The 15,487-nt window shown below is 36.7% G+C and overlaps 1 protein-coding gene across 1 annotated transcript in view; it reads right to left on the bottom strand.

The window, feature by feature from the left end:
- The window catches only part of CNOT2 (CCR4-NOT transcription complex, subunit 2), a 38,306-nt gene extending 23,068 nt beyond the window's left edge, over nt 1-15,238 (bottom strand). The window contains exons 1-2 of the mRNA XM_010159430.1: nt 15,122-15,238; nt 3,124-3,190 (exon numbers count right to left, since the gene is read on the bottom strand). Of these exons, the coding sequence (XP_010157732.1) occupies nt 3,124-3,190; nt 15,122-15,232 (178 nt within the window). The 5' untranslated portion in view covers nt 15,233-15,238. The remainder of the gene's footprint in view (nt 1-3,123; nt 3,191-15,121) is intronic.
- Nucleotides 15,239-15,487: the final 249 nt, after the last annotated feature.

The following is a 15,487-nucleotide window of genomic DNA, read 5'->3' as shown; positions in this document are numbered from 1 at the left end:
GCTGACAACCTACAAAAAGGTGTAAAGACTGAAGGAAAGTGCAGTGTGAATACTAAGTCCTTGTTTGCACAGTAGAAGCCAAATTATCTCAAATTTTACCCCATTTCTCTTAAACTTCAGAAAGGCTCCATAAGGGATTTCTGTATTGAATCAAAGTTTTGTTTGCTTTGAGATGCATACTATAGAGAAAGGTTTCAGTTCTGAGTTTTTGTTGAGAACACGGAAATCTACATATTACCTCCAAAAAGGCAGCATTTGGAGAAAATGAATAACTGCACTCAAGAAGTATGTTAATTACTTTTTAATAAACTGGTATATATTCAAGCCAGTGTTTAGAACACGGATCTGTCTTGTTAAAAATTAAGCAAATACTTAATAAAGACGACAATTATTAATATTTTGTTAACAATAACATTGCTTTATAGGACAATAAAAGCAACTTCTTAGACCAGTTGTCTGTAAAGTTTAATTTGCACCTTTTCGATAACAGAACTTCAGTGTCCACAAATCAAGTTCAGACTTTTGAGAAAAGAAAGCAAACAGAATTTTAACTGCCCTCTATTAGCGTCTAAAAACCATACAGAAGATTTTTTAAGACTATGATCAAAAGTATTTTCTACACAAGTAATTGGGTGTGACAGAATAAAGTCAGCACTTTAGCAAGGTAAAAAAAGAAAACACTTTTAACTCAGAGCAGCAAAAGATAGCCAGTTGCTGCCCATCTCAAAATGTCCAAAAACTTTACGAAGTTTCTGATCATTCCCACATCGCTTTTGCTGAAGAAGTTTCAGAATGATGTTCACAGACAAGAAAACCATTTAGTGTACCATATCGATAGAAATAAACAGCATATAAAATGTGACAGCTATAAGTAATGGCCCCTATTGCTTTGGCATACGGCTGCTGAGCCAGACTCACAGAACTCAAACCCTTATCTTGCAGACCAAACAAAAGGAAAATTATGATGAGTCAGCACTCTCCCATGGTAGATCACCCCTGCAGAAGAGCTGAATATGCCAGTGTATAATGTGATTAAAAACTAAGAAGGCAAAGAAGAGACACAGAATACGCTCAGGTTATTATCATGTACAAGGTCTGATGAAACTTCCCAGTCATTTAGCTCTCACACTTTAAGATCTGCTGTCTGTCTGTGTCTTACCCTGCAATTTGCAATCCAAGAAGTCTGCAGTAACACTCAAAGTTTTGATAACACTCAAATTTATGTCTATATATTCAGATTAAGAGGTAGTATGACTTGCTATAACAAGCCTCCTAAGATCTCATTAAATATCGATCATATCAAGGTGTTCACTGTAAATATTTTGGCAATTTGCTGCATCAGAATAATTTCAATGAGCATAAATATGTATTATAAATAATATTTCATACTGATTAACAATTACTTGGAATTTTAAAAATAAAATGATAAAGAAAAAATACATACACTTCCAAAGTAGATACAGTACACTGAAAAACATGATTATAATATTCAGGTTAATTTAGTGCAAGCATTTGTTTCAGCCAAAACAGTTTTACACTGATGGTTATCTATTGTTGTTGGCTTTCTTTAAACTAATTTTTAATGAGTAGAGCTGATAATGTGAAGTAGAACTGTATCCTGTGGCTGGCAAGTAGGGGCAGTTGAAATATTCACCCTAAGGACAAAAAAAATAACTTTTTTTCTTGGGCTTCCTTCTTCCACTTTCTGCATGGCCTATATTGGAAGCTGATCAATGAAGTGGTCAATTTCCTGACTAATAGTTACATTTATGTTACATTAACTCTGTAACATGACATCTTCCTTAATGACTGACAGCTACCAATCTAAAAGCACAGAGGCATTATCAGCTTTGTTTATCCTAAAAGAGTTTTTATCTTAAGCATTGACTTCAACACAAAAAGTTTCTTGCCCCTTTTTCTCAATTTACTTTCTAGTTTTAGCCATGCATGTCTCCCTGTTAGAGTGATTGTGTCCTAGGCACCACAACCAACTGAATGAACAAAGTCAATGAAAAAGGTTAACCTTAAAAATAAATAGCAAACAACTGTGACAAACATCATGAATAAACTACTTCGGTATCTTTATACACTAAGTCTGACAGATTCAATAGTGACCCAAAAAGTCAAGAGCCAAACATGACTCTCAAACAAGCCACAAACCGCTTGTATCACAGTATCATAATCAAAAGCCAGTTTAAATTACATAATCACTAATCAACAGCCAGAGATAGTAAAAATATCACTATTTTTTAAACTACTTGAAGAAAGCTGAGAGAAGCTGTGAAGGTCATGCATCTAGCAGACAGAGCTTTTGGTTTGTCCAGATAAAAAAGTCTGCGCTCTCTCTGTAAAGTACTTTTTCTTAGTCAGATGCGCTTGGCAAGAAAGCTGCAAACATTCAAAAGCGTACAGCGATAAGAGAGATGTACACAAACCCATTTTACTTCTGTAACTGTATCTAACTCCGATATCAGAGTCACCTTCTGAAGGCACCTCTCAGCTACATGGAGGTTCAGTTCCCAACTCTGGCCCTTAAGTCAGGTGGCTAATGTTACACACACTGACTGCGGCTCTCTGGGTCTGTGACGGTATGCACAAGACTGGCAGATATGGAAAACACCTTCAAGGTATGGGGCCGAGGGGGGGTAAGTGGTGCAGAAGGCAATAGTCTTACTGGCATAATTCTTTGCCAAATGTAAGTTGTCAAGCATGTACACAAGATTTAATTTGCTCCTGCAGAGCATGAAATATCAGTTATAATTTAAGGTATAATTTACTTCTATTCCTTTCCTATTTTTCTGAAAGAGGCTCATTTTGGCCCAGCTCACTTTCCTTAGTTTTTCCTTCACAGTCAGTTAAATCAGACATTCTTTGTAGGATCACTACATTTGGACAGTTAACAGCTACAGTGTCAATATGACACTTCACATACTAAACACTGCAAAAATGCACACTACGCAAAGCAAAAAAATACTTAAAAAAAGTAAAGCACGCAAATAAGGACACATACTGTCTTTTTTACAATCACCAGAAAACAAAGCCACATGCATGTTCTCTATTCAAAGAGCATGAAACCATAACATATTTAGCATAAAACATATAATGAATAAAAAGAATTCTTACTTTGTTGCCCGTATAAACTTGCCCCAAACTGAGACAGCTGACCTGATGTTGATGGTGATGCCAGCATCTAAAATGTAAGAAGAAAAGGTTATTAAAAACACAAAGATATTGTGATATCTTGCTCTGAAAATTTACACCACTAGTTTTTTTGCCATGAAAGCCGAAACAGCAACTGAAAACTCCTTTAAGTCATCAAAAGTTTTAGAAACTCCATAAGATACCTGCACAGTAACAACTGTAACAGTATATTGCATGTTAATGAAAACTTATGACTTCGCATATGTAAAAATACTGTTTACTAGCAACAAATAGCATAGGGGAAGATGATCTAAGAGCTTTCAGTTTTCCTACTCCTGTAGCCAAGAGACTCATCTTCACAGAAGAAGGAATACTCTGTTATTTAAATCGCACACAAGATTATTTTCCCCTGCAAAGCATGCATCCTACAAGCAGATCAGTCTCTGTTCAGTGTAATAACAGGGCTAGGAAGCAGCAGGCACATAGAAAGAGATATGAACTTCAGATAAAATTCCAGTGTTAAAATCATTATGTACTGCCCTAAGAGCTAGCTTCACGCTGGTACACACCACGTGAATAGGTAAGATGTCAGAAGTAATCTTTCCTGCTCTATTATACCCACTTTAGAGACATCACTATTACCAAATATACCTGCATTGTCAACTTCCAGACATCACATGAGAAATGTGACAAACTGAAGAGACTGTCAAGAAAAGTGAGATCCAAAAAAACCCCATCATAATCTGTGAAGAAAGACTGAGATTCGGGGTTGCATATTCCAAAAAGAAGGCAAGTAAGGTAAGGATGTGAAACCAGACTTGCAGTCATTGCTGCAAGAGAAAGAGAATAAACTACTCCGCATGCTCCTGCAGAAATAAGTTTGAGAAACAGGAGATTTAGGCTAAACATCTGGGGGGAAAAAAACCCCAAACCTTTGCAGTCATAAGGGCAGTTAAGCACTGAACATCCATCCCCGGATTTTTTTTAAAGAACAGAGTAGCTCATCAACATTAGGTAAAGCTGGTTGTCCCTTAAGGCAAGAGGAGGTATTAGTTGACCTGATCCATTCAGCTCACAACAGAATGTGCTACTTGTACTTACCTACCCATGCACAACTGTCTGCTTGCTTAATGCAGTGTTCTGGACTTGGATTAGATTTTAGGATGGTTTCAAGGAAAGTCATGTCTGGATTCTTACACATAAGGGGATTTCAAACTTTTTCAACTTGAGAGTAAAGAATTCAAATCAAAGTAACCTTTACTGTGATAAATTGCAAGTTGCTTCGTTGACTTAATCTAGACAAATGTAAAACTAGAACAAACCTTATAAACTGAATCTGCTAGTTGTCTATACTGAGGCCAAATCTAGGTGGTAGAAATGAGAAAGAAGACATGTAGGCTAGACACTGAATCTCAAAACCAGCATTTATGTCTGTAAATCAAAGTATTTATGATTTTTTTAATACATACAGAAGGCATGAAAAATTATAGCAGGCAAGTGCTGTAGACCATCAGAAAATCTATCTGAAATATCTCCCCAAAATACTATATACTGACACATATTTTGAACAAAGTGCACATATTGGATAGTAAGCAACTACAGTAATAAACATCCACACTTCCATACACAAGAAGTTTGAAATACTAAGACAGAAACTTCCTGCAGAAAAAAACATACAGCTTAAATGTTGCAAAACTGGACCAAGTTCTCCTTTCTTAGTGAAGAACTGGCTGTGAACAAAATAACATTTTAAATAACTTTAAATAAACAGTGGCTTCAGCTCAGCACTCAGACAGCAAAGTTCACAAGCCACATCCGTATCAGCAAGTAAAAGTTGGCACAAAAAAGCTGGTCTGGAGGACCTAAGGCACATACTGTTAGGCCTTTCTAACTGTGACTAAAACCTGATGCCACGGAGTGGTTGCTCACTAGCCAGTGCACTCCTGGAACATCTTTTCCAGCCTATTTCGATCCAGAAGGAATTGCAATTCACACCAAGCTTACTCTGCATCACAAACCAAATCGTGCTCAAGTGGGGGACAGCTGGGAGACAGATTTCAAAAGCACACTTCCCAGTCAAACTACCAGACTGATGTTTGTTAAACATTGATAAAACAAGGTAATACAGTAGTTTTAATAAAGGAAACACAAACTAAAACACTGAGATAAAGAAAAACATTCAAGTTTAACAAGTTGTAAAATCCTAGAACAAGTTGCAAGGTGTGGCAAACTAATTCGGGGGGTGGGGGGCAGAAAATAGGAGAAAAAGCTGAGACATCTTCAGAGACATGACAGGGGCACACAAACAAAAAACTCCCCCATGTCCCCATCCCCTCCTCCCCAAAAAAACTACCACAAAACCAAACCCCAACCAAATAAAAAACCAAAACAAAACAAAAATAATCAACCAGGCATTGAAAAGAGCGAGCAGGTTTTGGACAGGTAAGCAAAAAAAACCAAACCAAAACACAAGCACCACACAAAAAAACCCACGCCCCACAACCACCGAAGTCATACAATTATTTATATAATTAATTTGGGTACAAAGAAAAAGAAATAATTTTTTAAATAATCTAAAAAATTACATAGCTAAGAGATACGAAATTACTTGAAAGAGGGGAAAGAGAATCCCACCTCTTCAATACTGAGCACTACTTGATTTCTTTTAAACCCAGTTAAAATAAAAGGAGTGGCAAACAATATCTAATGAACACTGCTTATTAGAAATTGGATTTTCCTTTGAAACATTGCAAAGTAGGTCACATGTGTTGCGCCATTTGCCTTTACATGAAAAGTTAATTGCAAAATGACTGCAGAGCAACCCTTATAGAAGGCCATAATAAAGGCCAAGTATTAAATCCAATAATCTAAAAACTGGTTTTAAAGTCGCAGAATACTTAAAACATCAATGATAACAAGCCTCAAGAAGAAATACATAAGAAATTCTGTGAATCTGTTCCAGGCTGATTAAATGCAGCATTTCTCAAATCTCATGGAAAAGAAATATGTCATATGGCGCTCTCTTATTCTGCTGTTTATTTTGTAATATGCTAAAAGCTCTCCCCAGTATTAAACACTTTATTCTGTCATAGACAAGTACTGAGCTGTTTAAATTTTGTCTTCTTTTTCTATTGTTTCCATATAATTCAGGTCAATACCAAACAATTAAATTAGCCAAAACCTTAACCTATGCTACCAGGACCTTTATTTGCATTCACAACCTCTGAGTTGCTGTTACAGTCTACTTGAACTTGATCTACCAAAGATAACAGATTCAAGATGAATGCTATAAGTGGTATTTAAACATTCCTTCTGGCATTCTAGAATCATTTTACTAGAGTACTGGCCACACCATTCTCCAAGAGGGTACTTGCAATGGTGGCTGGAAGTCACTCCTGAATTTCTTTTAATGTACAGCAGTGAAAGGTCATAACCACCTTAAGGGTTAGACTGCTTTAGTTTTTATTAAGATCACTAAAGACTCTTTCAGTTGGTACGATCTTTTAAGATTTACCCAATTATGTCAGTATTTTAGGGAAAAAAAAATGCTCAGAATTATACCCATAATAACCTTTGAAAACCAAAAGGTACCAAATTACTGAGACTGCTGGGATATGCTGTTCACTGATGCAGTATGTACACAACACCAGCTTTTTACAAAGAAGCAACCAACAAATTTTGATCAGAGTCCAACAAATTGTTAAGCAAGCTTCTGACACCAATAGCTTTTGCTGCACATGTACACCCCCCACTCTTCTAACTCTGGCTTTTAGGTTTAAATCAATTTGTCAGTGTTTAACAGCTACAAAGCCAGTTGTGAGACAGCATGGGAATTTTGTTTCCATCCTAACTTTATGATTGAACAAGACAGATCATTTCAGTTGCCTTTCCCTGTACTGGTTGACAGCAGATGGAGAAGGCCTAAGACTTGCACCTCTCACAAAAGGCAAGGAGACAACTAAGCAAACAATATCTTGTGTAACTCAAAGGGTGCACTTCATTCTGCTAGCGTATGGAAGGACCAACATGCAGCACTGGCAGCCTGAAGAACTGAGTTGATAATAGTCAATTAGGATGTGAATATCATTTTACTCATGTCTCAATCAGTCACAGTGCACTTCTGATCATGGAAGATTCTACCTCCAAACTCAACCTGATGATCCAAGCAGATGGCCCAAAGGACTGGTTTCACACCAGAAATCAGTGAGCCATAACATGCTATCAGGCAGTTTTCTACCCCTAACGACGAACGAGATTTTAGTCTAACTGCTTTTGTTAACTCTCAATGGGTTTACTTCACTAAGTTCATTTTAAGAGTGTCAACAATCGCAAAAAAACAGCACCAGCAATTGCTTAAATTGGCCAGAACAGTGAAAAGACTGCTACATTTTACAACCCTCTGGGGAGACTGGTGAACACAGGCTGCAGCCACCCTGCAAGCAGAGGGAGGTGGCGGGAAGAAGCCCAGCAGCAGAGCTGGCTGACAGGGTTCCGGCCTTCCCCGGGTACTGCAGCATCCTGCCTCTGCCAAGCAAACCCCTAACTTAGGGCAGGGAGAGCTGCCTGTCACCACGATGGCTGCGGTAGCACACCTGGGCATGGCTCTGCGAAGGCTGCTACGTGATGCAGTTATCACCTAATGCTACTTTCTTAAACACAAAGCAAGCTGAAGTTAAAATACATCAGTCCAATGCTAGAAGGTCAATGACAAGCAAAACGTGTTAGGATAAGCAAGTAAGCCTGTGAGTAATATCTGGCCTGATAAATGACAGTTCTTTTGCAGGTGCAAACATCAGCATCAGTTTGCATTTGCAGTACATTATTTCTGGTGTCTGCCATCTGTGCCGCACTATTTAATAACAAAGCAGCTGACCCACGGCCTCATAAGAAGCAAGTGTTATACTGATGTAAAAAATAATAAATCAAGACAAAAAGAAGATATCAAAAATATAGGTTTTTCTATACTCTGCAGTTTAATATTTAGTATCATTATTAGTCTTCGTCGAGATTACAAATCACCTTTTGCTCACAAAATTCCCACTTCACAAGAAAATATTTCCAAACCTCAGAGATCAATGAAGAAATTTTGAAAGCCTTCAAATTACAAGGTATTATTTGTAATGAGAATTGTTACTGCTAGAAATTATTTGTGAAATATAAACCTAAATACAATACTGAAAAATAAAAAATTTTATTCAATCATTCAGGTTTCATCCTTTACAGCTGTGGTCTTCTGCCTCCATGGCACCTGGGAAGCACAAGGAGGCAGGACCCACTGTTACTGGCAACAGTATCTCAAGATCTTAAAGGCAAGTTACTGCCTTTGAATGACATTAGCATGGCTATTGAAGTAAAACTCTAAAAACAAATTTCTCCCTATGCAGGGGCATTCACTTTGACAGTACAGTGCACTGATGGGCCAAAAGACTACTGAAAACTTGTTGAAAGCTGCTAGGAAAATGCCATAAAAGCAATAAAGAACTAGGACAACAAAAAGTATTTTATTTCAGTTAAATAACCAGTTGCATAAGACAAACAAAAAAAACCACCCAAACACCAAACCCAAACAAACAAAAAACCACCAAAAAAGACACCCACACACAGAGAATGTAAACCACCACTATTACAATACAGTATGTTCACTGAACTATCGTCTAAGAAACCATAACCTCTCCCTTCTAGAAATGGCAGATGATTTTATGCATGGAATTAATCTGCTTCAAGGAACCACTTCAAATGCTAAGGCTGACATACAGAAACTATTATATATTGTTAATTTAAGTGGAGATGCAGTAAAATATAGTTTTAGATGAAGTACAAAAACAACACCTACCACAGTCATTTATTCTATGAAAAAAACCTAAATATAAACTCAATCATAGTGAAAATTATATAGTACAGTCAGTGAAATTAATTTCCTTGTGACATAATTTCAAATTGTAAAGTAAGAGATGTGAAATAATTAATTCAGATATATACTTCTTGCAAACTATGTGACAGAATATGAAAACCCATGTCCCTCTCTAAGTTAGATTAGTTTATCATGTACTGTTTTATTTGATAAACCCATCCACGTACAAACTTATAACTGACACAGTGAAAGGCTGCATTTGGCATTCTGAACTTTCTATTCTTTCTTCATACTGTATAACTTTATTATGAAAAACGCAAGCTATAGGCAGAATGAGTGCCTCTAAAAAGGTATACTGGATTAAACCCCCAAAAACTCACTCTCCCTCAGTTTGTATCTAACTTCATCCCCTGCAAGTCCTTCCAACTGTCTTCACTAATGGCACTGCATTTTCATTCACTTAATTTTTTTTTTTTAAAACAACATATTACGTACTTACTAAAAGATACCAAGAATGTACCTTTCACAGAGTGATTAGAAAAAGCAACTCTGTCGCTTTGCAACTCACACTTCAAAGGAAAAAGCTTAAGCCATGTCACAAAGCAAGCAGGGCAAACCAACCCACTATTCAGTCAAATCTATGTTGACATGCGAAGTATTGCATGTGAAAATATTAATTTTCCATTTATAATTAAAGACGTTAACACATTTTCTTGCCAAAATAAGCTTTATTTCCTCCATAAATGGATCAAAACTATTCCGGCTATGACAAGTCACATTAATGTAAAGTAGCTCTATTCAACCAGCTGGCATTAGCGTGAATGCCGGCAACTGCTCCTGCTACAAGAGTGTCCCACAGAAATTCTTAAATACAACAACTCCATGTGCAGCATCTGAAGTTAAATTATGACTAAGCTAACTGACTCTCACACAATCACTAAGGCAAATCCCAGGCAAGAAGCCTTGGGAAAAAAGATACCACAGGTTTCCTCAGAATCCTAACAAACAGCCTTAGAAAGGCAATAATGCAGCTAAACCAATGTGGCGTTCAGCAACCCTAAAGCCAAAACTGTCTCCAAAGACTGATTAAAGCCTTCCACATTTAGTTTCCCAAACTTAGCAAGATTCTAAATGGATCTCCATTCCCATGGTAAGCTCAAGTCTTGTTTCAGGGTTTTGTATCCTGTAAAAGTACCATGTCTTTATAAGGCCATATATTTCAAAACACCACAGTAAGAGGTAGGCAAACACCCTATAAATTACTTCAATGGAAGTTTGCAGTAAAAGGCTTCGATAACAGTTTCCTACTGCCCCTTTGTTGCATCACACCACCGCCATGTCCATTAAAAAGACAAAACCACTGGCATTTGCTTTCATGCAACTGTCTTATGGTAAAGGAACACCTGAATTTGATTCAGAGATGGTTCTACTACATCAGGATGGAAGAAACCTCTGGTAAGCAGGGTCTCAGAATTAGTAACCCATTTCACTGTATTCTGTATCTAATTTTGAACACCTCCTACTTCAGGAAAGGTAGTGCCAGGGAGCTAGATTAATAGCTTCAAAGAGCAAAATCTAATCTGCAGGATACATCTTACTTGCCCCAATTGTTAAAATATATTTAACTTCACAAGAAGCCACATTATGAAATAATTGAGCTGCAAAATATCAGGTCTCAATGGAGAAAGTCCAGATTTTTCAGAGAGGAGAATAAGCTCAGCAAAATAACTCATCAGAAGTGCAAAACAATTATTAGTATATTACTGTGAGCATTTTGTCATCTGTCCAGCAAACAGGGAGAGAAAATAAACAACAAAGCCAAGAAATGGAAAAACACACCATTGAAAAAAAATTCTCCTAACTTTCCTCATAATTTGGGCAGAAGTTCATCAGAAGACATGTCTGCCTACTATCAGATCTACAACTGCAGTTCAGAACTGCAGAAGAGGTTATAGAGATATTCTCAGGTAAGCATCCCCAGTGGGCCACACTGGTCAAACCTTGCGGAGCACTTCTTACATTCTTATGCATGGGAAATCACGGAAATTCAGACTGGACGGGTCCCATCTTTACTCAAAGCTCACTGCCTTTTTTTTTCCATTTCAAGCCAGTAAATTCAAAGGTACATGAAGCCTTTGAGTTAACCAATTTCTACCACTGTCACTCTACCCAAATAAAAATACATGTACCCTGTTCTCACAGTGATTTTGCCGAGTGCGTGCGTAGACAGCTCAAATAAAGTTGGTGAAACTGGCCACAAATTAGCTCTGTAGTTATTCTGTGGGCACACTGCACATCTTGTTATCAATTTTAGTGACAGGACCACATTTGTTTCAAAACAAATATTAAACTATTTTCTTAAACTATTTTCTGCAAGGTCATGAAAAAAAAAAAGATTGTATAAAACATTTAATTTCCTTACCAGAGTTTTACTGACCTGTTATCACACACTGACCTTAAGTGTGGCAGAATTCATAGGCAGAGCTTTCACAGATATATTCTGTTCTACTTCCCTACTTAGCACAGCAAGGTTTGTGATGACTCAAGGCAAAGCCACTCATTTAGTAAAAAGGAAGCATTAGATGGCTTGAGAAGATCTAATCTTGCCTGAGGAACCACAATTTTGTGCTTAAAACAATACACCCTAACAGCAGCCATATGATTTTGGAAGCACTTATGCACACGAGTAACATGTGACTTTTCCACTTCAATTACCATATCAATCCTGACTGTCTAGAACTGTATTCCCCAGTGAAAAACCAAGTTAAAAGAATGCTTTTAGATTTCAGCTACACTGAGGCTCTGAAATAAAAATAACATGTCCTGAACTATTTGCCGCTATTTCTTCCCACTTGTAAAAAGTTTCCAAAATGGAAGACAGGACTTGAGCAGCGTTAGCTCACTTCACCTTTGTATAAAGGAAATCCTTCTAAAATTCAAATTAGCCAGAGCAACAGGTCACAAGAATGCCACATCAGTAAGTGCCCTGAAAATTGTTTGTTAAGAGCCATAAAATATTTTTTTACACATCTTTTTCAGATAGGTTCTAAACTCTCTTTTCACTTAATGAGTGAAGAACTATTTCCTAATATATTTAAAAAAAAAAAAAAACCACAAAACCACACTACAAAAAACCCCACAAAAACCTCCACTTTAGGTGTTAAAACAATGTAGAAAGCTGAAAAGCTCCCAACCTAGTCAAACTGTGTGCAAGCCATCACTGTACCCTACCTGAAGAAAACACCTCTTCACAAGGACAGAAACACCATAGTAAAGTGAAAAATAGGTTTTGAAGTTCACACAAAATAAGAACTCTGCAGTAATAGTCCTTGCCCTACATTTTAGGAAGCTTTCACCATTCTTTATGCTCCTCTGCTTGGGGTACACATCTGCAGTAACAGTTCCATGGAAAGCAGCAACTTTTAGGGTTAGAATCAGTAAGACTTTCACAAAGTGAGAGATAGAAAAGCCCCTAGTCATGCCCAGTATGAGGGGAAATACTTAACAAGCTTTAGCCCTTCCCAAAGAGCGATATTTAAAGACGCCATTCACAGAGGGCTTCCCTCAGAACCACTTGGCTGCAGGTTGAAGAACTCGAGGATAAATGAATCCTAAATGAAGGATTCAGGATTCATGTGTATATACAATACACTGAGGGGGAAAAAAAAAAAACCAACAACCAAACCCACACCAAAAACCCAAAACATTTAACTAATTTTCTACAGGTTTGTAGCTAAAACCTGCAATACATGAATTTTACCTGCTCTCAGTAAAGCTAAGAAGAAAACTGGAAATAAAGAGGAGCAATAATTTAAATTAGAGTAAAATTGCACCTTGTTCAGAGTATTTTACTATAAAAAAAGGGCATAAAGACTGGCATTTTTCAGTAAGCTTACAAAGAGATTGTATATGCTATGTTTTAGCCTTTTATTACTGGTTGGATTTTTTTTGAATATAGAAGTGATTTACTCCTTACCCTCAAGTTTCCTCTACCTTCATTTTCCCCATACGTTTACCTACTCCATTTCAACATAAAAGTGAAGACAGAAAGATTCAAAGTGTTTCAAGACCTAGAATGCAGAAATATTTTCCCCGCAGGTGTTCATAAAACTGAATCCAGGTTTTGAACATTAGTCTTTATGAGCTTACTCAGAGAAAATTCTGAGCAAATTTATTTTTGCCTGTCAATATTAAATGTTATCCAAATAACAACACAGTCAAAATATTTATTGTGATGTCATATACAGAACAACATCTTTAGTAGAATTCCAGTTGAAAGACTATGTGAAAACATGGTTATTTTCAATTAGAAAAAGTTTTCAAAGCCACAAGACTGGTTGGAAACCAAAAGAATAGCAGCAGGTTTGCAACCTCTCATCTACTGTGACCCAAATGAAACAGCAAAAGGAACATGTAATACAGAATATACATTCAGCTATACATGAGTGATCAAAGGTGCACAGATAATGTCAGTATCACCACCATGTATTTATTTTGATCAACTTAAAAAAATATTACAATAGCATATAATGGTTTAAGGGTTCATAAACAAACTTGTAATGGTCAACTGTGAAGCTGTGGTGGTGCTGGTGGTAAAATTCCTTAATAAGAATTTGAAAATAAAACTTCAAAAAGCTTTTACAAAAATCACTCTCCCAATTCCTGGTGGAATGACATCACTCTTCTGCCAAATACAGCAGCTTCTATGCCCCGTTTTGGCCACTTCTCCCACAAGCTTTCAAGATTTCTCCTTTTTCATTCCTGATGTCTGGAACACCCACCTTCCTTCTCTTGAGGTCCCATTCTAAGATCCATTTCTGCAACATTGTCTACAGAAAGAGTAGGCAACTAAAACACTCATTCACTGGGCCAACAACGTGTCAAGCATCAGCTTTCACTGTGTACACTACTTGTGCAGTATAGCGTTCATCTCATTTTACCTTTCTTACTACACTGTAATGATTTCTCAGTGCATCAAATCTAAAAGTGCATTTAAATCTAGTATCTAAGAATCACTTTGGAGAAATAGGGTCTACGGTTTTTGAGAGTGCAAGCTGCACTTCCCTGTGTTCACAGAAAGGAAAGTATTAAACATTACAGACATTCCATTGTGCCTGTGTGTACCTGTGGTACATGCACATACCTAACGGACATAGAAAAGAGCATTCTATCTGTTTTTCTTTACACTGTAATACATTTTAATCCTTTGCTGGCTCACCTGAAATTTCTCAAAATAAGTTATGAAACTGAATTGGAAAACTACATATAAGCATTTTGTTTTGTTTTAAAAAACATTCTACTCTAAAACTATTTCCTTCTATCTTTGAAAATCTGGATTAAAATTCAACTAACTAAAAGTCTATAGGAAACATTTGTATTTACATAGGTCAAGGTCTATCAAGACTATGTTCACATGTGCTATTAAGCAACTATATTTCTGGACAGTCATGGAAGCAGACTTGAAGCAAAGACCTTTCTGAAAGGATTTTTTTTAAATTAAAAAAAAATCTAGCATTTATGTTGCTTACACATATTAAATGCAAACTTGTCATGAGACGGTATTACTGACCTTCAGGTGACAGGAACCTCAAGTCATGCTTTCAGTCTTCCATATATCTCTACATGCCACTCCATATAAAAATGAAATACTTTACTGGCCAATTTATTTCAATCATAAGCAGAGCTTCAGTAATGCCAATGCAGTTCTAACATCCCCATAATGCATTATCATCAAGGGAAAAAAAAGTTTAAGAATGGTTCTTCTTTTAACTTTGTGTCATGAGAAACAGGAAGTAAATTACCTGAGCAGATGAACAAGCTGCACAAGGCATTTTCAGAAATTAAGAGTTGAAGATGTAAAATGCAAGACCCCAACAAAAACACTGCAGACACAACACGTAAACAGAAGATAAAAATCAATAACCCAACTGAAGTTACAATTCTTAAAGATGAAAAAAACCCCATATGGCTGAAGTTTACATGTATAAGCTCACTAAAATTACAGCACTTGCCACTGAAAACACCATCATTCACAGCTTAAAACTAAATTAAGCCCTTCCTCACGTACGTTTCACGTACTTGAAATTGTTCTGCTGTTGAAAGGGGCAAGCATAAGCTTATTCAACTTACATCTTTTTCTGACCGATGTGGGAACATCGATGATTGGCTGTAGTACATGTTTTCATCATGGTAGTCACCATCAACCCCCTCTACAAACTTCTTCCTTGAAGCACCAAACATGCTGTTTGTCACCTAAATGAGAAGAAAAACTGTTATACACCATATATGATTTGGTTTGCCACATACTTGTAATAGTACATATTTTATATACATGTAAGGATTGTTGAAAAAACCTGTTCCTAAACATTTAAAAATTCCTCTTCAAAAAAATTTTTTTTTTTTAATATTGCCAACATAATGGTTCATCCAAGTGGGATTTTCACTTGACAAACTCGTATTTCCAAAAGGACTGGGCTGGGGAGAGAAGATGTGCTT

Source organism: Eurypyga helias, unplaced genomic scaffold (genome assembly GCF_000690775.1).
Source record: "Eurypyga helias isolate BGI_N326 unplaced genomic scaffold, ASM69077v1 scaffold29679, whole genome shotgun sequence".
Taxonomy (NCBI): Eukaryota; Metazoa; Chordata; class Aves; order Eurypygiformes; family Eurypygidae; genus Eurypyga; species Eurypyga helias.
This window is presented reverse-complemented; position numbering and strand designations above follow the sequence as displayed.